The sequence below is a fragment of the Danio rerio genome, chromosome 21 (genome assembly GCF_049306965.1).
Source record: "Danio rerio strain Tuebingen ecotype United States chromosome 21, GRCz12tu, whole genome shotgun sequence".
Lineage (NCBI taxonomy): Eukaryota > Metazoa > Chordata > Actinopteri > Cypriniformes > Danionidae > Danio > Danio rerio.
In genome coordinates, this window is record NC_133196.1 from 15483608 (window position 1) to 15509721 (window position 26114).

General features: G+C 35.7%; 1 protein-coding gene across 4 annotated transcripts in view; it reads right to left on the bottom strand.

Moving 5' to 3' along the window:
* The window catches only part of whrna (whirlin a), a 193800-nt gene that overhangs the window by 99650 nt on the left and 68036 nt on the right, over positions 1-26114 (bottom strand). For all 4 annotated transcript variants that reach the window (XM_073935094.1, XM_002665922.8, XM_073935093.1 and 1 more), the window contains exon 3: positions 485-706. In XM_073935094.1, coding sequence (XP_073791195.1) covers positions 485-706 — 222 coding nt within the window. The remainder of the gene's footprint in view (positions 1-484; positions 707-26114) is intronic.

A 26114-nucleotide genomic window follows, 5' to 3' on the forward strand; every position in this document is an offset into this window, starting at 1 on the left:
AGTGCAAATTCTGAAGCTTAGAACACTGCATGATGTGCACACACACATCACGAGTGAGTTTATGTAAACATGTTTGCTCAACTTCATAGCTGAACAATAATGATGTTATTGTAGCAGAGGCCAGTTAGTGAAGTGCTGTGCATGTAAACCTCACTCCTTTGACCTCCGGGAGTGAGGTTTAGGGGGGTGAGTGTAGCAGAGGCCAGTTAGTGAAGTGCTGTGCCACCTTGTTAGAGGATGCAGAAGGTCGTCGGTTTGATACCAGCTCGGAGCAGGTTGGGTGGTGTAAGACCAGCGGGGTTACACTATGACTCTAAACATTACAGTGTGAGGACAGTAGTGTAATAAATATGACATCATTGACTTTTTAGCCATATCAAACAGTAGTCACAATGTGTAAATTTTACCCACTGATTATTTTATCTATACAGTTCAACAACCTCTGGAGGCACTATAGAAGTGTGCGTTTGTATGTGTATGTTACCTTCTTCTCATCTCCATCCTGCAGTAGCTGCATGTGACTGCGGCCCTGACTGTTGGACCTGCGCAGGGTGGCACTGCGATGCTCCGCCAGCAGGTCGGGTGGAGGAGACACACTGCGCCCCTGAGGATCCACCCAGGTGTAGACGTGATTGGTGATATAACCGCCTGGTATCCTGCCCACAGAACGCACCGACATGCAGAGCTTTTTGCTGCCTTTCAGCACCTGTGGCAGAAAGAGAAAGAGCTGCAATCAGTCCAGCGTGTCCGCTAAGCGATAAAAGGCTGCGCCGGTTATGTGAATGTCAATATATTCATGCGAAAAAGCTAACATTTCCACTCCATATGATAAAGAGCTCTGTCAACATTCATGGCTGCACACAAACACACATGGTGTCTACATAAAATAAAAATCCCTAGAAGCTGAAGCTTATTTAGATTAAAGCAATAAAAAGATTAATACACTGAGGATATATATATATATATATATATATATATATATATATATATATATATATATATATATATATATATATATATATATATATATATATATAAATTTTATATAATTTATATTTATATTGTTACAATAATAAATATAATGATACAATTATAACATATAATTTTATTAGAAAATATTATTATTTAACTATAATTTTTTTTTTAAAACTAATAATATATGTATAAATAAATAAATAAATATGGCGTAAATAATTAATACATAAGTAAATAAATTATAAAAATATAAATAAATTATAAATAGGTAAATTAATAAATAAATATATAAGTAATTAAATACATTTTAAATATATAAATCATTAAATAAATTATGAACAATACAATAATATATAAAATGCTACAATTGTTACAATTATTATGATATTAATTAATATTTGTATTTTTTATTATTAAATATAATTATTTAAATATAAATAAATATTTAAAATGATGAAAATATATATATAAATTATAAATATATAAATTAAATTATAAACATATAAATAATTAAATAAATTATAATAAAAAATTGTAAATGAAGAAATAAACAGGTAAATAAATAAATGTGTAAATAAACATAAATGTGCAAATAAATAGTCAAAAACTGTAAAATAAATAAATAAATACAAACAAACAAACAAACAAACAAACAAACGAATAATTGAAAGATGAATGGTTAAATGCAAATGAACAGAAAATGGGTAAATACATAATTGTGCAAATCAATTAATAAGTAATTCAATAAAAGGGGTAAATGGAAAAATATTAACATGTGAAAAAAAAGTAATGGATTACGTTATAAATTAGTAAGAAAGACAAATTGATACAGTGGATAATAATTAAATAAATACAATAACAGATATGCAAACACAAACAAATAAATGAAATAAACAAATGAATGAAAAAATGAATGAATGAACAAACAAACGAATGAATGAATGAATGAATGAATGAATGAATGAATGAATGAATGAATGAATGAATGAATGAATGAATGAATGAATGAATGCTTCTTCGATTAGGTTAGTCTAAACCACATGGTCAGATCCCTGCTCAGAAACACACAATACAGCAGAACATGTTGATGAGATAAAAGTCCCAGTGGTGTTTGCCTCATTGGCCTCTGATGGTCTGCAATGTTGACTATCACTCCACAGATCAAGTGTAGACCAACCAGCTCTGCGGGACGCCTCCAAGTCAGCTGAGTGTGAAATGACATCTCTTTTCTTCAAACACACACACATACACAGAGATACACTAAGCTGGCTTTACACACACACACACCCCAATGCAACTGCACAATGTCTTATTAGACTGAACTCACAGAACTTCCTGTTCTTCACAGTATCTACTTCCAATGCAGCTCAGACTCCCTCGCAATGTACTGCAGAAACGGTTCGAGAGTTTGTGTCCGCAGGCGAGAGCTGTTGCATATCTCTGACCTAGTTTTGCTGAGCGTTTATTGAGTTATTTGAGTGGCAAAAAAAATAAAATATGGCAGTCCAGATCTGAAGTGTAGCAAAATAAAACTGCTTATTTGTGAGCCGTTTCCCTCAGATGCAAATAAACACCAGTGGTGCTTCGTTAATCCCTAAAAATGATTCAAAGCCTAAAGTTTGGATTTATTCTTCAGTTAATCTGCTCCGTGAGCATGTGGTTTTTTGGGTTCTTGTTGGTTGGGATTAGCCTTGGTTGTTTAATTGGGTGACTAGTTGTTTTATGGGGAACAAATTAAATCCAAATGCTTGGGAATGAACAAAACATTTTAAATAGAAAGGGGAAAAAGGGGAAAGATAAAAAAACAATACAAAACATCTGTTATTGGGCATCACGGTAGCGCAGTGGGTACCACGACTGCCTCACAGCAATAAGGTCACTGATTCGAACCTCAGCTGGGTCAGCAGGCATTTCTGTTTGGAGTTTGCATGTTCTCCTCGTGTTGGCGTGGGTTTCCTCCGGGTTCTCCAGTTTCCACCACAATACAAAGACATGCGGTACAGGTGAATCGGATAAGCTAAATTGTCTGTAGTGTATGTGTGTGAATGAGTGTGTATAGATCTTTCCCAGTGATGGGTTGCAGCTGGAAGGGCATCTGTTCATTCTGCTGTGGTGACCCCAGACTAATAAAGAGACTAAGCCGAAAAGAAAATGAATGAATATCTGTTCATTAACAGTTTCCATGTGTTTTCTGCTTATTTCCGGTTAGGAATTGCATTATGGGTTGTTGATTTCTGCTGTGTCGAATCTTTTTGATGTTGAATATGTAACTCAATAGTTAAACACATTACTCAAACGCCCTCTACAGTCACCAGAACTCAAACCAATAGAGCATAAAGATTCGCATCATGAATGTGCAGCCGACAAATCTGCAGCAACTGCGTGATGCTATCATGTCAATATGGACCAAAATCTTTAAAGGAATATTTCCAGTACCTTGTTGAATCTATACCATGAAGGATTGAGGCAGTTCTGAAGGAAAAAGGGGTCCAATCCAGTACTAGTAAGGTGTACCTAATAAAGTGAATGTATAGGAAAAGAGTCTAAAATACCAGAAAATGTTCTGGCAGTTTATTGCAAGGTTTTAGTACCTTAATATATTCAACACCAATCCAGACGATATTTCACTTTACACTCTTAAAATGTTAATAAAAGTAGCTTTTTCAAACTTTTCAAGGTTAAAAAGTTGTTGGAAGAAAGATCAAGGTCACATAATGCAATTCAGAAGCATAAACAAATGTAGGAGAAAAAAACAAATGTGTTCTTGTTAAAGGGACAGTTTACTAAAAATGTTTAATGTTGTTCCAAACCTGTATGACTTTCTTTCTTATGTTGATCACACAAAAATTCACAAATTTTATTGATTTCTAATGAACTTATAATAAATGCAGACTTTTGAGCTTTTAAAAAAGACAAAAATAAAATAAAATAAATATTATCATGATGCAAGCATCAAGAGTTGTCCAAATGTTCTCATTAAAATATGGGGTTGATAAATGGTACATTTTCAACAGTTTTTTTGAAAGAAGTCTCTTATGCTTACCAAGTGTGCCTATATTTAATCAAACATTTTAATATTTTAAGAATTAATATCTAAAACAATACAGGGCTCCAATTTTCTCATGGACACCAAATTCAAGGACTTTTTGTGATTCACATCCCCAACAGTATACTGTACACATCTGTGTGTGTGTGTGTGTGTGTGTGTGTGATGTACATATATATATTTATACAACAGTTTTGTCTGGTTCTCGAATCTGATTGGCTGATAGCCGTGATATATTTAAGTAATATCAGCACCCATACAGCCTCTTTACCTTTTGTGTACTACTCCGCCCACACACAGCCAGCAAAAGCAGACACTACAAATCTAAAGTTTAAAGGATGCTTGCTCAGCTGTTTAACTGTTAGCTTATGATTTGAATCCAACGCGGAAGAAAGTAGTTCCTCATACAAAAGGGTTTTTGAGACTCTCCATGTTTGATTTTGTTTTTATATACACAATTATGCTGTCAAACTGTTGTATAAACGCAAAATCATAGATTGACATAGATTCAACAAGGTACTGGAAATATTCCTCAGAGATTTTGGTCCATATTGACATGATTGTATTATACAGTTACTGCACACTTTTCTGCTGCACATCCATGATGTGAATCTCCCATTCCATCACTTGTCAAAGGTGCTCTATTGGATTGAGATTTGGTGACTGGGGAACCCGGTGTGGTCTTCTGCTGCTGTAGCCCATCTGCTTCAAGGTTCGACATGTTGTGTGTTCAGAGAGGCTTTTCTGCATACCTTAGTATGTAGTAATGTTTGAGTTATTGTCGCTTGTCTATCAGCTCAAACCAGTCTGGCCATTCTCCTCTGACAGCAACAAGTGCGCCCACAGAACTGCCACTCACTGGATATTTTCTCTTTTTCGGACCAATTTCTGTGAACCCTAGAGATGGTTGTGCATCAAAATTCCAGTAGATCAGCAGTTTCTGAAATAGTCAGACCAGCCTGTTTGGCACCATAAATCATGCCACGTTCAAATTCACTTACATAACCTTTCTTCCCCATTCTAATGCTCGTTTGGAACTGCAGCAGATCGTCTTGACCATGCCTACAAGTCTAAATGCATTGAGTTGCAGCCATGTGATTGGCTGATTGAAAATTTGCGAACAATTGGATAGGTGTACCTAATAAAGCGGCCAGTGAGTGTTTGTTTATTTTTTAGTATTTTCCAGGCCTAGAAATCATGTCTTAAATTCAAGTATTTTCAAGAACTTTAAAGAAACACGGGAATCCTGATAATACCAAATTATTACTTTTGTCTTTAGAGCCATGATCCGGCAGTGTCAGGGTTCTGCCACTCTGGTCTTTGTAAATTCTTGTTTTGGTAGCAGAGCTCTGACACTACCCATGTCTGGTCCTGTTTCTGTCTCTGTGTGCGCGCGCGCCGTCAAGGGTGTACGCAGAGTGTGCGCGCTGCCGCTTGATGTGGCCGTGCACGCACTGCGTCCGTCAGACGCGCGCGCTCTTGTACTAGTGTTTGTGTTTGTTCTGTCAGCAGCGCGCTGCTTTATTCTCGGCGCCTCCGTCTAGTTGGTTTCAGTTTTGGTTGGCGCTGAGATGAAGCATACGCGTTGCTTATGTGTGAGCGCACGGTAAGGTGTTCATCTACCGTGTGCTCGTGTCTTGCGTCTTTTGTCAAAGCACGTGGCCCGATGTTTACATTGTGGTCATGTGCTTTTTGTCGTGTGCTTCAGTGTTGTGCTCGTCTTGTCATGAACATGCGGTTGATGAGTTCTCTCATTGGCCGCATGTTCTTGTAATGTGATCGCATGGCTTGTGTTGTCTCTCTGTGTCATGCGCTCTCCCGTCTATTGTCTAGTCCCACCCTCCTTGTTAACCCATTATTAGTTAATTATGTTCATCTGTTTTTTTTGTTAATTTCCTACAGTTTATAAACCCCTTATGTCTGCTGTCCTGTGCGAGTTCGTCATCATATGTTGTCGATGTTTACCTGTCCTGCTGTGTCCAGCCCTGCCTTGTCGTGCCTGCCCAGTCAAGTTTGTTTGTTTGTTTGTTTTATTGTTTGTTGTAGTAGTGTTTTCCCTCTCGGGGTTGTTTATTTTGGCCTTTTATTTTATTTTTTAATTAATAAATCCTACTTCACTCTGCGCTTGGGTCCTCGCTCCTTTTTCCCTTCACCGATCGTGACAGGCAGTGTCTGATTTGGTCTTTTAAAACAAATAGTCATGCTGTTATAACAGGTAGTCAACCTGCCATAAGATAAAAAAAAAACACTTAAATTCTCTTTTCATGACATAAAATAAAATAATTTTTGTAAGAACTCATAAGTATGAAAATATGGAGTCAACATAATAAAGCCATACTGGTTCGGAACAAAATAAGAGTGAGATATTTTCCTTTTTGGGTAGATCTACTGCTTTAAGAGACTGGAGGAGAAGATAAAAAAGCAGCTTTGTCCCTGCTGTGAATACTAACAAATAAAAGAGCGCCTCGCAGGGAGATTCTTAATGCACCATCGCTGCTCTAAAGTGCTGACTGTGACACTGTCTGATGGACTGTGTCAACAAATGAGTGGAGCAATGGAAAACTGTTGGGTGAGAAAGAGAGATGGAGACGAAGAGATGGAGGACAACAACAAACAGACAGCTTATCATATTCCACACCTGCGCACGATATGCTACAATGTCACCTTAGGAAAGCCAATAATGCCAATAATGTGGGGAGAAAAAAGAATTGATAGCCCCAAGCAAAAGTGAAAGGACATGATGAAAGAACATTTTATGCCGGCAGAAAGAGAATGGAAATGGCAGTTTTATCTCATCTAGAAGACTTGAAATGTTCCTATTATGCTGTTTTAAAGGTTCCTAATTTTGCTTCGTAAGTCTCCTACTTTAAGTTTACATCCTTTCAAGGTTAAAAGGTTATTATTCTCATAATATGAACTGCAGTATCAGCGCTTCTCTCACTTTTCTCTGTCTCACACATTTCATACAGTGTCTAAAATGGTTTGTTCAAGGATCCAGCCTCTTGAAATCCCGCCTTTACGACTGTCTGCTCTGCCCTGATTGGTCAGATAGCCAACTAATTAATGACCGAGTCTGTATTACCTACATTGAGGAGAATCGCTTTATTTAAGGTGAATAAAATCCCCTACTTACTGAAATTCAGCATTAACTCAGCCGCAGCCACACACCTGACGTGTGTGTGTGTGTGTGGGGGTGTGTGTGTGTGTGTGTCTAGTTGAGATGAGGGAAAGCACGCAGTGGACCGAACCACTCTGAGGAAGGGGAGGGGGAACTTGACTGTTTCTAAATGCATTTTAAATGATAAATGCGGTTTTCTTTCTAATTAGACAATTATTTTAGCTATATATACACATATATTTTTCACAATTGAGAGTTTTTATTTTTAACAATTAATTTTTTTTGGGGGGGACAACCCTCGGATGGGAGGGGACATGCACCATTTATTTTGTGTTATGCAAAGAACTGCACGAAAATAATCCTTTGCTTATGGTTAATATGTGCTTGTAAATATCATTAGTGTGAAAAGAAAGTTTTTGCCATCATACTTCTACATCTAGAAACTGCAGTAAAGTATAAGTGCATTTTAATGGTATCACAAAAATTATAGACGTTTTTTCCAATGAGCCCGTGTTGGATACTTCCATTCGTGACACAACGAGGACATATACATGAACATCAAGATTCTGCTAATTCTCAAAATTTTGATTATTGAAAACACTGCTCATCTTGAATTACATGCAAACCTAAAAGCCAGCAATGTAAGCTAATAATGTTTAGAAGACTGATTCATAAATAAATCAGTTTAATTTAGTAATGCTAATATGTAATAATTTGCTCTGGGAAATGTAAGACTCAAATATGATTCTCTCAAAATGCTGCAGTTGGACTGTTGAACTTCTACTGCACAACATGAAAACACATTTGTATATTTTTTGGGTCAAAAAACCATCTGAGTTTATGTCAGACTAATATATCCTCCTCCCTTCCTGTAAACTGGATACACCTAAATCTGCAGTAAGGGTGAGTTGCTATCACAAATTACATATGTGCATTTCGATAAACCGACAGAAAGTGGGTTAATGTGTTTACTTGCCTGCTGAAATCAGCGTCACAGAAAAATAAGTAGTTTTGTCAATCAGTTAATACTTTGGCAGTTTATCACTTTCCTACGATAAAAAAAAACGAGTTGGTGCATTTACATGACCACCCATTGTCAGATTATAAAGAATCATAAGACTACGTGCATGTGAACACACTTAGATATCTGAAACTTTGCAGACCTTTTCTATTCACAATCAGCTGCGTAACACACTACACGAAAGGTCATTTCTGATAAAATATAATTAAACTACAATAAGAGTTTGACTTCCACTCTACTGCAATATTTCAGAAGTGGTGCATTAAATTAAGACCATGCATTAAGAAAGACTAAAAAGGTCACACTTTACAATAAGGTTTCATTAGTTAATCATAGTTATTGTATCTACTAAAATTAAGAATGGACAGTAAATGTACAGCATTTATTAATCTATTTTAACATTTACTAATACATTATTCATAGCCGTTATTACTCGATTGAATGGGCGTTAACAGTGGTTTATGACTGTTATTGAACAGCTGATTGATATGGGCCAGGAGGGGCCTTCTGCACCTACTAGTAGGTTCAGAAGGCTGTTATCATCTATCCATCAATTAATTTACATCTACCCCTACCCAACTGTCACAGTTATGTAAAAACAGAGTTTTCTGGCGTCTGCTCTACTAGTATAGCTGATTATCCATGAGAATTATTTATATTATTTATTAAATTTCCCATTAATTATATTTTATAAACGTCTACCCCAAACCTAAACCCAACTGTCACAGTAATGTAAAAACAGATCTGGATCTGGCGTCTTCTATATTAGTATAGCTGATTAACCATGTTGATGATAACAGCCTTCTGAGCCAACCAATAGGTGCAGTAGACCCCTACTGGCCCATATCTAGCAGCTGATAACCACTGATGATACCCATTCAATAGAGTAATAACATTCAAAGCGGGTGTTGTTCAAATCAACATGGAGTTAACAAACTTTGAACTTATAACTAATGTTATATAACTAATATGCTAATGTAAACTAATGTTCACAAAGATGAATAAATATAAATGAATTAAAAAAAATTGTTTGTCCATGTTTTTTTTTTTTTTTACTAACATTAACTAATACAACCATATTATAAAGTGTTAAAAGTTCTTCCTTAGATTTACCCATACCTGTCAGCATTGGTATGTAAAAATAAGGGATATGCCCACCTTAATAAGGGATATTCCTTTTGATTCCATTAAATAACAGAGGTGTCACTTTAAAAATGCACACATCTAACATTATAATGAAAGCATTAGATTGCTTCAAATAGCTTCAGATCACTTCAAATTGCATGTAACGTAACAGAATCCGTTTGGGAAACAGCATCTATTTATCACTATGGAGTGCGTCGGCTGACAGTCACGATCCGCTATGTGACTGTTTTGAGGATTGCATAGGAGGAACGATGGCACCTGTAATGAATAAGAACCAAATCCTTACGTTTTTCTATTTTTTTACAAAGTGTTTTCATGCCTAAATAAAACAAAATCACTGAATAGACTCACATTTAAGAGTGAGGAGAATTCCCTGCTGGTACGGCGGTATGGGCTGCGTATAGGAAGGATTGGCTCTTTAATTTCATTATCACCCTTCAGAGAAAGACTGAAAATATGAGAGAAATACGGGAAAATACCTTTATGGGATGATAGCAGGATAGAACTGTAAAATAAAGAAGAATCCTGGGAAAAACAGGAGGGTTGACAGGTGTGGATTTACTATGTTCTGTCTATCTTTCTCTCTATGGTGAATCTCATACTGCCTATAATATTACCTATACATAATGTAAGTAATACATTTACATTTAGGTCTGGACTCTGTGGAGGCCATTTCATGACTGTCCTATAGTTTTATCAGCTGTTTTTCTCTTCAAGTATGATTTTATTACATTAGCAGTGTGTTTTGAGAACATTATCATGCGGAAAAATACTATAACCACAAACTATTACAAATTAGGTGCTTTCTAGTAGAAATTACATGACAAATTAAAACCTGAGTCCATTTTGATGAAAAATGTGCATTATTTGTCATGGTTCTTGTATAAGATTTAAATTTAAGATATTTAAATTAAGGATTTCTTAACTTTTTTGTGTAATTTTTGAAGGCAGCACAGTAAAATTGTAAAAATAGAATAAACCTCATATTCAAGCACTTTTAAGGACCTGTTTTTAAGTACTTTCCAGGCCTTGATTTATGTGTTAAATTCAAGTATTTTTAAATACTTTCAAGAAGCGTGGGAACCCTTATAATACCAAATTATTACTTTAGTCTTCAGTGCCATGGTCCTGCAGTGTCTGATTTGGTGTTTTAAAACAAACAGTCATGCTGTTATGACTGGTAGTCAACCTGCCCCAAGAAAAAAAGATAAAAAAAATGTCTTAAAATATATACATTTTTTAAGAAGCCATAAGTCTGAGGAGTTCAAGACAAACATGGAGCCAACATAATTAAGCCATACTGCTTCCGAACAAATTAAGAGTGAGATATTTCATCCTGCCAATAATATTGCCTATATATACTGTACATAACATTCTGGTCTGGACTCTGTGGAGGCCATTTCATGACTGTCCTAGTTTCATCAGCTGTTTTTCTCTATAAGATTCCATTAAATTAGCAGTGTGTTTTGGGATCATTATCATGCTGAAAAATACAACTATTACAAATTAGGTGCTTTCTAGTAGGAATTACATGACCATTTAAAACCTGTCAAATTAAAAACCTGAATCCATTTTAATGACACGTTGACTGTAAAGGCCTTGAACCCTTAAAGCTAATTGTTCCAAACTTTTTAGATGTGTGCCTGATGGCCTTACCAATTCACATGTAAACCACATACACACACACATACACTCAACCAGACCTGTAGCACATTCTGTTTATTTACTATCATTTCCATTGGGACCAATAAAGCAACTGAGGCGGAATGAGAAATCAAGTCGTAAACGGTGCATGTTAGAGAGTGCGATGCTCGGTGTGCAGTGACCAGCTGGCTCCGATACTGGAGCAAACCGAAAAAGCATACATAAACAGACAATCTGTGATTGTTGCTTCGAATTAGCATAACAAAAAGGGGCCAATTAGATGATCACAAAGGGTAATTGGCTCTGGTTAGCAGTGTCGTGTGCTCTGAATGCGTTTATGAGATTACGCCGACGAGCTTGGAAGACATTAGCATGTGATTGAGCGATTCTGGATTGAAACCAGGAGGACAATGAATAAAAAATATTTCAGAGACAGAGCAGTACAATTACATGGATTGGAGTCCATTTTTGTGCTGACATATAGCCATATTTCGTGTAGATGTTCAGTAGTAATTTGTGCCTTTTCGTGACAACAGTTATAGGGGGTTTTAAAGGGATAGTTACGCCAAAAATTAGGTCAATTCACTCATCCTCAACTTATTCCGAGCCTAATAGCTTTTGTTTCTTTTTTTTTGCTAAAAACAAAGATATATATATATATATATATATATATATATATATATATATATATATATATATATATATATATATATATATATATATATATATATATATATATATATATATATATAAAAACTGGTAGCAACCCATTTTTTTTCCAGTCTTAAAAATACAGTATGTTTTGTGTTCAGTATAAAACTCATAAATGTTTTAAATAACTTTAAAGTGAGTAAACATTGAGTTAAGGCCTGTAAGACACTTTTCACTTGCGCTTTTTAACACTCTCAGAAATAAAGGTACAAGAGCTGTCACTATGGTGGTACCTTTTTAAAAGCTACACACTTGTACCTAAAGGATCCGTATTAATACCTCAAGGGTACACATTAGTACCTAAAAAGTACAAAAGTGTACCTCCTAAAACGTTTAGGTACAAATATATGCTTTTGAGGTACCAATATGGACCCTTTAAGTACAAATGTGTATCATTTTAAAAGGTACCACGAGGGTTGGGTATCGTTTGGGGTTATTTCGATACTGGTGCTAATTTGATACTTTTAAAATGGTACCGGTGGCAAAACAGTGCCTTAACTGATACTTTTGAGCCACAAAATTATGGTGGATGACTCTAGAAAAATCTTTTAACAGAACAATTTAACTAAAGTTTAAAGTAAACATCAATTCATATTATATATATATATATATTTGAATGACATTAATCTATTTCCTTTGATCATTTGTTGGTTAGCATGAATTTTAGGTTTGCATTATGAAATTACATTAGCCTACTACTAACCTATGGAAAGGCTGTCATCAAAACACTGAACTCCTTTTTTTCACCCAACCATAGGTACCACCCCAGTGACAGCTCTTGTAGCTTTATTTTCGAGGCCGAACAATGTGACTAAACAAAGTGCGCCAATGTGATCATGCACAACAATGTGCAAAATGGCAGTCATAAAACTGTCATTTTTTAACAAACGCCTCAGCCTTTTTTTTGTTTTGTTTTGACGCACCATGTCAAAAACCGCTCCACCAATAAGATTGGCACTTATGTTTATATTCCTGGAGTGGCTGAAGTTATAATAAACCGGATTGGAAGTGCTCAATCGGAAAACAGTCGAGTCAAGCATAGTTTCACTTTCATTCAATGAAAATGATGATGCACTGAGACAAAATGAAGTGGAGCTGATTTTTTCATTGGGGTCTGAACACAAAGAGCTGTAAGATAAGTGCAACAGCAACTACAAAAATGTCAGTAGGCGTGTGTTATTATAAAGAGTTGGACTTGATGGGGAGTTTCAATTCACTCTTCTTTAATGACTTGCAAGTTCATTAAGCACCATCTAACATCAGGCTGAGATTTTGCATGTTCACTCTGCTCAACCTCTGGGAGTTGTAGTTGAGCAAGCTATAGAAAAGTGATCTCCACCGCAGGCGATCACAACAGAAATACATTAAAAACATAAATATTTTGACCTTGTTCAATTTCTTTTCTTTTCATTTATGCATTCATTTACCTTCAGCTTAGTCACTTTATTCATCAAGGGTCTATCAACTGACCCAGCCGGGACTCCAACCAGCGACGTTCTTGCTGTGAGGCAACATTGCTGACCCCTGAGCCACTGTGTCACATTATTTTCTTTTTATTTTCATTTAAATATATTTTAAATCTACAAATGTGAAGGCAAAGCTGCATATTTCAGTATCCGTTACTCTGCAGTGACACATCTTCATATTAATATGCAAATGAAGTCTTATAAAATTATTACAAAAATGATTAGCAAATATTACATTCGGATGGTACTGTAAATGCGAAATCAATCATTCAACAACTGAACAACTGCAAAGCGAAGACAATTCTGTATTCATGTTGTAACAAAAATGAAGCTGTAAAATAATGTTAATGGTTGCCACGATGATTTCATTTATAAAAGCTAAACCGTAGAGTTTCTTTGGCTGAGAGAGGGATCCACAAAGACACTTAAAGCTGCTCTTTTGTTGACAACAGCCGGTTTGTATGCACTTCTCATTACAAGTTTGGAAAGATGTTTGCCGCATGTTCCATTCCCAAAAGCATGTAAACATTCCAAGCTCACCAGATGCAGAGATGACGTTTGTTTGGATCAGATTTTACTGAGAACTGAGCTGCTCTGGGACAACACTGGATCTCAAAGCTTGAACATAACAAAACACACAGCAGCACTTCACACAGCAAGTGTCTTGTTTATTTTCAAGGGGAGACATGTGGAACGTGGCAAAGAACTGGCTTACGTGGGCACAGCTCTTTCTTCATGTATTTATATAATAAAATTACAGCCTTTGTGATTTGATAACTATACTAAGCCACATTATAATCGTGGTTTAATTTCAACTAATCCTGCAGTCCTACAGGATTGTATTAAAAATGATGAGAAACATTAAGTGGAGCATCTGAAACAGATTTGCTGCAAGCTGTACTTAACTTCAGGCTAATGTTTTGAGACTTCTAAATATGCAACTAAACAATGCTGGAGAAAGTAAAATTCAAATGCAAATTTATGCAGTAGGGGTGTAAATATATGCAGACTTTTCAAAATGAGGGAGTGGCTGCGCACATTCGCTACCTGATTGGTTGATATGTATCATTCTGTACCCTTCATCAACCACAGCTTATATGACCAATACACTGATTTTGGTTTCATCTCTGTGAATAAATTTGCTCTCTGTCCTGTATTAGTGACCTGTGATGGTGGAGGGTGGCATATAGGGAGGCAGGAGCTCAGTGAGGGGGCTTAGTTGGTGATGAGGGAATGGGAGGAAGGTACCTCAGTTCACTATTGGAGTATGGCTGCATCAGAAATTGGCTACTACTCAGTAAGTACTGCATTTGTATTTGAATTTACTACTCGACTGTTAGTATGAAGTATGTTAGTGTGAATGTAGGTATATGAATGGAACTCGGACGTACTACATACACCATTTTGTCATGATCACATGACCTATCCGCATCAGTTGCAATGCTTCAATCCCATTCATGAATTCTCTCATGGTGCATCATGGAATAGCTCAGCATGCATCAGATGTGCACTTCAGAATTTCGCTGGAAGTAGTAGGTTATCTGGGTACTTCTCATTTAATAAATTCTAACTATATAGTATGGAAGTATACAATTTCGGATGCAGCCTATGAGTTTTTTTTTTTTTTTTTTTTTTTGGTTTGGTTTGATTTGAATATTGTTACAGACCTAATGTGCACACATACAGTACTGTGCAAAAGTCTTAAGCCCCAGTTGTTTTAGTGAGGGTATAATGACATAATATATTACTCCTCATTCTGGAATTCTCATAGAATTGGTAATGCTGAAAACTATGTCAAGTAATTCTTACTAGAAAGTACCTAATTAGTTGTATATAGTTTTATTTTTCAGCATGATGATGATCAAAACCCACTGATACTGTTACGAAATCATATTTGAAGTGAAAAACTGCTGATAACACGAAAACAGTCATGAAATGGTCTCCACAGAGTCCAAACCTGAATGTTATAGAGTATGTTTAGGCAATATTATAGGCAGTATGAGATTCCCTGGGAGATAAAAAGTAAGATAGAACTTACTAAATCTAAGGAACAACTCTTAGAAATGCTGAAAAATGCTTAAAATTTAATAGCGCATATTTTTAGAAAAGACTCAACAAAGAAGTTCAAGCTTGGTGCGAACAAGGTCACATTAAACACAGACTTTTGATGCTAGTCTTTATTTCCAAAATTTGTTAAAAAAATTGTGTATTATTTAATAAAATAAATAACAAGTCAAGCTGCAGAGTAGGGCTGGGCGATATGGGCAAAAAATAATTTCTCTGTATTTTTAGGAGGAATGATGGTATACAGTATATATCTGGTATTTTTTCCATAAATGGTTACTTGAGAGTTAAAGCCTCTATTAAAAATTTTATAAACAGTTTTTTAGCAAAATATAACTCAAACACCCCCCTCCCCCTGTTATTATCATCATTATATATATTATATCATTCTTAAATTGTTATTTGTTGAAAGAGTAGCTAACAGCAAGATATTAAAATAAAAAAGCCACCAACTATTCACTATAGGCTCACATACAAATCAATTCACGTCCTCCAGTTAAGAGGCCAAAATTAATAAATAAACTAAATGGAATAAATAAATAAATAAATAAAATGATTAGAATACAATCAGAATTGAAGTCAATATGCAATAACAGACCAGAACGCAGAGCTAAATGTGTTATAACGTAAATGTAAAGAAGAGACAGTCGTGTAGAAAATACTAAACTTATAATCAGTGAATATGAGGTGGTTTCTCTTTCAAAATGCGGTACAAATTCATCCCATTTTGCCGTTTTTAATTCTTTTAAACACTTTCAGGTGCTGCTTGTCAATTTGACAAGGCTTCTGTTCATTCTTGTTAGTTCGTTTGATAAACCGCTGTGACAGCTGCAGGCATAGTGTGGCATGCGTGCACGCGAGAGGTAGTCAGATTTGTCCGGGAAGTCAAATTTTGATGCAACACCAGGACTGCATATTCCTCCATGTCGCATCAGTGATAGGTCGTTCTTGAACGGTTCATTCATTTTGAACAAATCTTTTGAATGACTCAGGGAGTGAATTATTCAATTGTGCATGCTCTCATGTGTCCAAGAGGAGCTCGAGTGCTATCTTAAAGTGGTCTGTTTCGTGTTGAATGTGCACGTGTGACCTCAAACTATATCGATATAAAAGATATTGGATAATCCTGCATCGCGTTGGGGAATCATATTGTCATATACCCAGAACTCGATATAGCGTCCAATCCTACAACTTCAAAAGTTGTTGAAGTAGAGATCAAGGCCCCGTAATGCAATTCAAAAGTGTAAATAAAAAGAAAACACCTGTGAATGACAAGTTACGGCCAACTGTTAATTACACAGCATGAAGTGATATACCAATGAAGAAATATTGACACTAAAAAGATCTTAAATCCAATGGGAAATTAAAAATATTTAAGATACTGAGACTAACAGGTGGCAAAATGCACCTGATTTCCTGTATTTTTGCTACCAAACTGTCCACCTGTGCCTGGCATGAGTCATGAAATCCCCTCAGGCGTTCCAGCATAAGCAAAACCTCATCTGCCAAAGCCATAGCCAAACAATCTCTCATTTAGTCCAGTTAATGAGAGACTTTTAAAAACAGATGTGACAAAGTTCTATTTTAACCCCATTTAGTTACGGAACGATAATGAATTATGCTGAAAATCAAGCAGTAAAATGACAAAATTGATCAGAAACGTCTGGAGATTGACATGTGTGGTCTGACAGCTCCGGACGGCACTGACATCTTTCAACAGCTCTGTCCAAAACTGTGTCATCTTACGCTGGAGGGATCGATCGGACCACAACCAGCAGCTACAGCAAACATTTCTCACTCTCTCTACGTCCCCTTCCTTCCATCTATCACCAATCCCTGCTCTCCAACTTCTTGTCTCATCCCTCATTCTTATTTATGAGTTATATAGCAGGGGTCGCCTCCACATGGGATGACGAGATATAGAAAAGGAAAGAGTAGAGGAGAAAACGAGTGCTTGACTTTAGGGCAGATTTTGTGCTTGAATCGAGGGGGGGGGGGGGGGGGGGGGGGGGGGATTTTTCACTCTTTGGCTGAAACATGAGAGAATAGTTTAAGAGGTTTTGCGAACAACACAAACACAGAAAGCATGGTGGGACATACAAATATAGCACCGACAAACAACATCATCTCTCCGGGCTTGTTGAAGACGTCCATGTCGGCTAAATCAAAGCCGACAGCAGACAGGATAAACATACTAATGCTTGTCTCAAAATGCAAAAAAACAGCTCGAATCAGAATCTCAATTGCATGCAAATACCGTAAGAAGCCTGTCAAGGCACAACACTGCAACAAAATCCATCTTAATCAGTGATTTTGTGTCTCATTTTCCAGTGAAACCAAACAAATACCCTTAAAACGCGATCAATTTAATTGCACTGTTGAGATTTGAAGGGCTTGGAGAGTTCGTTTATATGCTGGAGAACTAGCACAACCCTCTAGAGAGTTTTATTCTTGGTGCGGGTGATTTTTTTTTTTGTGCGGTGTTGCTGTTGCACCATCTTATGTAATCATGTAATCACCCAGACACCAACAGTTCTGTCACACTAAAGCCTGAAGTATACTTGAGTTTTCCAAGTGCATGGTCTTTCAACATATAGTCCATTTCTTTGTGAGCATGAACACAAGAATAGCAATACTCAATATAGGTTGCACATCTTATAAAGTTATGCACAATGTAGGATATCGCATAAACCAGTTAAGCACACCAGAAGAAAGTGTCAATAGCTATGTTTCCAACCAAAGATGGATTTTATGTACATAATTTTATGTATGTGCAAAACAGGATTATCACATAAAAGATGTGAGAATAAAGCAGCATTTCCATCCAACGAGTCAAAGAGAACAAAATCGTCACTTCCTGATTAACTTGCAACAAATATCAAAAATAAAAACGGAATTTGCTGCTATAGGAGAAGCTGAATGAATCTTTTCTTCATTTAATAAATGACTGGTGCCACAGAAGACTGTACACCGATGCGCAATGAAGCTGTGATTATTAATTTTTAAAGGTTATTAATAATATAATAACACTAATACTGAAACGATTAAGGCGTTTTAGTATGACCAAACCAACATTTCAGATGTTTTACAATCCGCTCAGCCTGATCTCACAAGAAAACGTATTTTACGTTTTGTCAGTTTAGTGGTTAATTCGTACGAATTCGTAGGAGTTCAACTGCTAAAAATTATACGATTTTAAAAAGGAGACGTGGCACCAAACCCCACCCCTTAACCCCCGTCATTGGGTGATGAGCAAATCATACATGAATGGTCCTATAGATTGTGATTTTATTACTATCGTTTGGATTAAATGTGAAGCATTATTAATAAATTCCTGTAACTGGTTTTATTGAGACACAGATTTTTGCTTCTAATAATATACATGATAATTAGTTTGCATAAACGATATTAATTGGTTATTGTTTTCTTTAATTCCTGTTGATGTCTCAATCAGCACCCTTGTTCAGTACACTACCTGACAAAAGCTTTGTAGTCCATCCCAGTTGTGAGAGCAATAAATAATAACTTGACTTCTAGTTGATCATTCATAAAAGTTGCAGAACGTAGATTTTTCTGATAAGTCATCTGTTGAACTGCATCCCAATCATCACAAACACTGCAGAAGAACTAGTGGAACATGGACTCAAGATTCTCACAGAAATCAGTCAAGTTTGGTGAAGGAAAAATCAAGGTTTGGGGTTACATTTAGTATGGGGGCATGCGAGAGATCTGCAGAGTGGATGGCAACATAAACAGCCTGATGTATCAAGACATTTGGGCTGCTCATTACATTATAAGCCACAGGAGAGGGCAAGTTCATCAACAGGATAGGGCTGCTCCTCATAATTCAGCCTCCACATTAAAGTTCCTGAAAGCAAAAAAAGTCAAGGTGCTTCAGGAATGGTCAGCCCAGTAACCGGAAGGAAGGAGGAGACTCTGAAGATGAATCCAAAGAATCTTGATGAACTCTGGGAGCCCTGCAGGAAAGCTTTCTTTGCCATTCCAGATGACTTTTTATGACTTATTATAATAAGTTATTCAAGTCATTGCAGAGATGTAAGGATGTAGTCGTCCAAGCTCATGGGAGTCCAAGCTCATCACTGTCCTGATGAATGACCTCAGGAGCTGATTGAGAAGCAGCCTTTGACCTTCATTGTGTTTGTATGACTGATGAAGGTCAGGAGACGTTACATTTAATAAATATTTGAGCAAGTCTTGATAGTGTGCGTGATTGTTTGTTCACAATTTGACAAGGAAATAGCATAAAGAAAAAAGTTCCCTCTTTATGTTAGGTGGCCTTAACTACTATGTACTTGCATCAAAAAATAAATACAATGTACTTACTGTGTTCATAATGCATTGCAGAACACTTCTGGTGCCCTTTGGTTGGAATACAGATATGATTAGGGACTGTTTTGGTGTTATGGGTAGGTTTAAGGGTGGGTTAAGGTTAAGAGATGGTCAACAGATGTAATTAATCATAGGTATTTAATCAATCATAAGTACATTGTAACAAACTAATAATTTCAGTGTAAGTAAATTGTAGTTAAAGTGGGACAGAACAAAAAAATATCAAGTCAAACAACAAAATGTGCAAACATTCTAAATCGAGACAATGTTTTTTTTTTTATCTGAAGTACACATTCTTACCACGTTAATGTCCAAAGCATGCAAATAGTAAGTTGTTTAAAGTTGTGTTTCACATTATTACAGTAGCGAACATCTGATCAGTAGACAGACAGGATGCCTCAACATATGCATTACAAATATCAAGTACTAATTCAGAAATCTGAATTAAAACCTATGCTTTCTACAGTATTTGCATATACCTTAATTTCCCTGGTAGAGTTATTCACTAAGTCTTGCTGTAAAATATTTTTTTATTAATACAGCAAACGTTTTATTAATGAATTTGTACTATGAAGTATATTGTACTCATTTACACATGATGGCAAAATTCCCATCATATGCAGTGTATATGCTTACCCTTGCATATATGTAAAAACAGAAGTGTATAATGGGCTTGAAGGTGATCTGCTTTTCCTAATGAGCCGTAGCATGGCTAATTGGTCCTACATGTCAGGGCAAATGCTTTTAGAGATGCAACTGAGACAGAAAACATGAACATCAACAAGCAACAAGATTTAAAAATAACAAAACCTTTAGAAAGCAAATTAAAAATACATTTGTATCTTTTCCCCCCACTAGTTCCATTTCATAGATAAAAAATCCATAACAAGAATAGATTGTAATTACAACAGAGGGACGTAGTCCTTTCGGGGAAACGCAAATATGATTTCTTCTCTGAGATCATATTTTTATGCTGGCACACTGTGTCACCGGCAGCGCTCACCAGTGCTGTATTATACATTTGGTTATGGAAAGATATCTGATTTTCTCCCTGCCCGGAAGTGAGCAAAAGATGAAGAGCTGAGAGATAAATAAGTAAAATATCTGTGACCTGTTCTCCATTGGCTTCTGGACCTCCCAGTGTGCATCTGAATTGAAATGTGGTATGGGACAGAAAAGACAGAATTTGATTTTTAAATAAAATTATTCCTTTATTAAAATATTGGAATTAAAGCACTACATGTATCATATTTATATTTATGTTTAAGTTAAAAAGAATTTTACTTTATTCTGCAAATTAGTACTGATTGTATTTCTGATTGCATTTGTAATTTATTGTTGTTTGTTTTCCATATTAAAAAAAAAAAGAATTACAATTCTTTATTTGAAATTTGTAAGGCAAGTTATCAAACCTTTAAAAAATAAAACAGTATTAACATTTCACCCATACATAGCAAATGCATTAAATCTATAAATCCAGTAATTCAGCAAATTCACTGGCTTCCTGTTGAGTCACGTATTGATTTTAAGACTCTGCCTTAACATATAAACAAGTGCAAGGGCTAGCACCTGACTACATTTGTGACCTAGTAACTCTTGCAATTTTCTTCCGCAGTCTTCGTTCTGGAATGATCTACCTATCAGCATCAGGAATGCTGCTTCTCTAGACTGTTTTAACAAACTTCAAGACTCAAATTTTTACCGTTGCTTTTAACTTAGATGTGTTATTTTTGTCAATTTAATCATTCAATTTTGTTGTTTCTTTATTGTCTTATTGTGGTGTTTTTACAGTTATTTTATTGTTCTGCTTTGCTACTGATTACTTAACTAAATAATAAGTAAAAAAAAAAAAAAAAAGTTTCATTTCAATAAAACAATAAATGAAAAGCTGTATTTAAAAATAAATAAATAAAATTGAAAGATTTTAAATTTAAAACTAAAATAAAATGAAAAATTAAATTTAATTGAAACTATGTAAAGAAAATTATTAAAAATTAAAGTAAAACAAAATAAAATTTCATAATTATCGTTAACCACAATACTACATTCAGTCCCACAAAAGCGCAGCTCAAAATAAAAGACACCTCTCTTTTAGTCTGCAATAGTGTTATCAGAATGAGAATAATTCCATCGCAGAAATGTAATGTCATTTTAATTCAGTAAATTTTAATTAAACTAAACTAAACTAAACTAAAATTAAATAAGGTCCCACTTTATATTAAGTGTCCTTAACTACTATGTACTTACATCAAAAAATAAATACAATGTACTTACTGTGTTTATAATGTATTTGAGAACACTTGTGGTGCTTTTGAGTTGGGATAGAGGTTGTGGTATGGGTAGGTTTAAGGGTGGGTTAAGGTGTAAGGGATGGTCAACAGTGTATTTACAAATGTAATTACAAAAGGGTATTGCAGATGTAATTACATACACGCATTTAATCAAGCATAAGTACACAGTAAATACATGTATTTACACAATACGTACATTGTAACAAACTATTAATTCCTGTGTAAGTATATTAGTTAAGGCCACTTAATATAAAGTGGGACCTTAAATTAAATTAAATACTGTACCAGTCTACGGCCACTTTTAGATTGAGTTCCTTGAAAATAACAAACTCTTTCATTCTAATATCCAAAACCCTTTTGTTTCTCAGTGTTCAACAAGACTAAACAGCAGCAATGGTGTAAATTGGGTCGATGACAATGTTTAATTAATATAATTTACCACAATTCCACATTCAGTCCCACTAAAGCGCAGCTCAAAATAGAAGACGCCTCTCTTTCAGTCTGCAACAGCCGCGACAGCTTTCCACAGTTGATTATTTGTGGTCTGCTTGTGCTGTGAAGATAGAGAGTGACCCTGGGTCCAAACCGGGAGACTGTAAGAAAGGCTCGCAGGGAAGAGCTGTTGACCCTGAGCTCAAAACCATCCATCTCCTCTACAGGCACTGGAGACTGAACACTGAGGCATGAAACTCAGGAAAAGTGCAGTTAATCACTCTTTCTCCAAATAAGATGAGGAGCAGAGCGCAGAACAGCACTGATTTTGATAACACTAAATCAAAGAAATAGTACAAATCAGAGCGAGTGTTTATCATTGCTCGCAACCCTGAAGGTTAAAACCAAGCTTCTGAAGAGCCCCAAAACAGCTTCCAGAAAGGGAGAAATTACTTCTAACCCTTTTTACTAAAACCTGTGTTTTCTTTTCTAATTACCGCTTAAGTACAATACTAGTTATCACTGTTTAAAAATAAATACATCTTTAAATAAAAAAATTAGGTAGTAGTTGGACAGTTGGACAACAGTCATCATTCATTTATTTTCCTTCAGCTTAGTCCCTTGTTTATCAGGGGTCACCACAGTGGAATAAACTGCCAAATATTCCAGCATATGTTTTACGCAGCGGATGTCCTTTCAGCCACAACACAGTACTGAGAAACACCCATACACTCTGGCATTCACACACATTATCATAAGTCTCATGAGTCTCCAATTTTGTTTCCCCAATTCATCTATACCGCATGTCTTTGGACTGTGGGGGAAACCATATGCATTAATGATTCAAAAACAGCGGAGATCAAAATTACACAAGAATTTAAAAATTTCCAATAATAAATATCGAGATATTTCAAGACCCACACACATTTCAGACCACTAGATCCAGGCTGGGATTCACCAAATATGGAAAATAGATAATAATTAGATAATTAGATTTTGTTTTCATTGCTATTCATTTTAATCAGTTAAATGAAGCATAACATTTTTTGACTGTAGTTTATGAGATATTTTCATACCTGTCAACATTATTATGTGAAAATAAGGGATAATTAATTAAACATAAATGCAGAAATCTATAATGATGAAAGCATTTGATAGTAAAAAAAAAATAAAAATAAAAAAATTATGCTAATTTAAGACAAATAAGTTGTTTAAAAGAAAACCCACCAAGATTGACATGTTGAGATGTTATTATTATTATTATGATGATGATAATTATTATTAATTATTTTATTTTTGGCATACTCCCTTTATTAATCTGGGTTCCCCACAGCGAAATGAACCGCCAACTTATCCAGCATATGTTTTTTTACGCAGCGGATGCCCTTCTAGCCGCAACCCATCATTGGGAACATCCATTCAACACTCATTCACACACACACACTCATACACCACGGTCAATTTTAGCATACCCGATTCGCCTGTATTACATGTCTTTGGACTTTTGGTCTTTGAGGGAAACTGGAACACCACGAGGAAACTCATGCGAACATGAGGAGAACATGCAAACTCCACACAGAAATGCCAACTGACCCAGCCGAGGCTCAAACCATGACCTTCTTGCTGTAAGGTGAACGTGCTACCCACTGCGCCACCTCTATTATTATTGTTATTTTATTATTATTATTATGTGTATATGTCCTAACACGCATCCAAAACCCAGAGTGTCCACTTTTGCTTCACTTTAAATCATGTGTAGAGAATTCGTTTAGGAAAAAAAGTCTGTTTATCACTATGGAGGGCGTCTGACAGTCACGCACCGCTGTATGAACTGACTGTTCAAGTGTTTTCATGCCTAAATAAAACAAAAGCTCTAACAGATTCACATTTAAGAGCAGGAGGTTTGGCGGAATGGGTTGCGCATAAGGAGGATTGGCCCTATTTATTGTCACCCTTCATAGAAAGATCAAAAATACGAGAGTGATATGGAAAAATACCTTTACGGGATGATAGTGGAATAGAACTATAAAATATGAAAACAGGGGGGTTGACAGGCATGGACATTTTGTTTGTGTTTATTCAAGCTATTGTGTTTTATTCAAGCACCTACCACAACCCTAAACCTACACCCCTTACAGTAACCTGTTTTGTTTTATTAACATCTATACACAGCCCAACCCTAAACATACCAATTACAGCAATCATTTTGAAAAAGTATTGTTGTGCAGCATCACAAAAATGGTGCTATATGTGCACACTCACTAGACACAGGCGTTTTAGTTATGAAAAAAAACTACATGATCTAATTTTGATCTCTTTTAATAAGCAAACAAATAAACAGACGTGTGTGTGTGTGTGTGTGTGTGTGTGTGTGTGTGTGTGTGTGTGTGTGTGTGTGTGTGTGTGTGTGTGTGAGAGAGAGAAAACGAGAGAGATTATTGGTTTTTATTACTGTTTCATCCTAAAATGTTGATTGCTAAATGTACAGTTTATTCTGATCTATTATTATTATTATTTGTATGAATAATATGATACATTGAACAATAATATGATATACTGAATATATATAGAGAGGACATAAAAATAAAAAAGCAATGCACATTTTGCTCCTGTCAATGTCTCTTGCGTTCTGTTTTGTTATATGTATTTTTTTTTAAGTGTGATGCTTTTCTTCACGCATTGAACGTCTATCAGATTTCCAGCATCCTCTGAAGGAGGTATATGAATTCAAAAAGGGTTTGTGTGTGCGTGTGCGTCAGCAGAGAGATGAATTGTTGCCTTTGGGTCTGCACTGCCACAGGCAGCTTTCTCTGGTACCTTCAGTGGTCACCTGTGCGTAAAATTAAGTCCAGCACCTGTGTCTCCGCCAGAGGGGAAGCTTACCTTCAAAACACACTCTCTCACACACACACACACACACACACACACACACACACACACACACACACACACACACACACACACACACATATATATATATATATATATATATATATATATATATATATATATATATATATATATATATATATATATATATATATATATATATATATATAGCAACATAACCTGACACAAGGCTTCAAACAGCAACCAGTGGTGCCGCCAATGTAATATTTGCCTACGCAATACTGCCCAGTAAGCAATTTTGTGTTTAATAGAGGTCTAATAGACATCTAAACATAGACAGCTTGGCTAAAACAAAGCTAACCTTAGGCTGTCAGGGAAATCTAATAGACATCAAAGAATAGCCCAAAACTAGACTAGTCAACAAATAGACCGATTAGACAGACTTTATATGAGTAATCATTCATTTCTATTTATTTGATGACTGATCTAGTTTTGGTCTATTCTTGGACGTCTATTAGATTTCACTGACAGCCCAAGTTTAGCCTTGTTTTAGCCAAGACGACTATGTTTAGATGTTTACTAGACATCTATTGGACATCTTTAAAAAACACAAAAATGCTTGCTGGGTGAAGTTTCATTTATTTTAATGTTGCATATTTGGTCATGGAGCATCTGGCTGACTCAAAGTCATTGATATATGACTTTAATATAGGAAAGAAACCTGAACCTGACTTTATATACTTGACTTTATTCTGACATTATATAATTTAAGATTTTTTACTGAACACTAGCAGACTGTTCAAGCTTAGGTTAACTCTTTCCCCACAACTGACGAGATAAATATATGGTAAAGATGTAACACATTACACTTGCACAGAAATGCAAGATAGTGTATAAGCTTAGATCTGTGAGACATTACAAGTTTAGAGCTTGCAGTATCAAGATATAAAAGCCAAAATTGTCAAAAATCTGAAAACTATTTAAAAAAAAAACAAAAAGT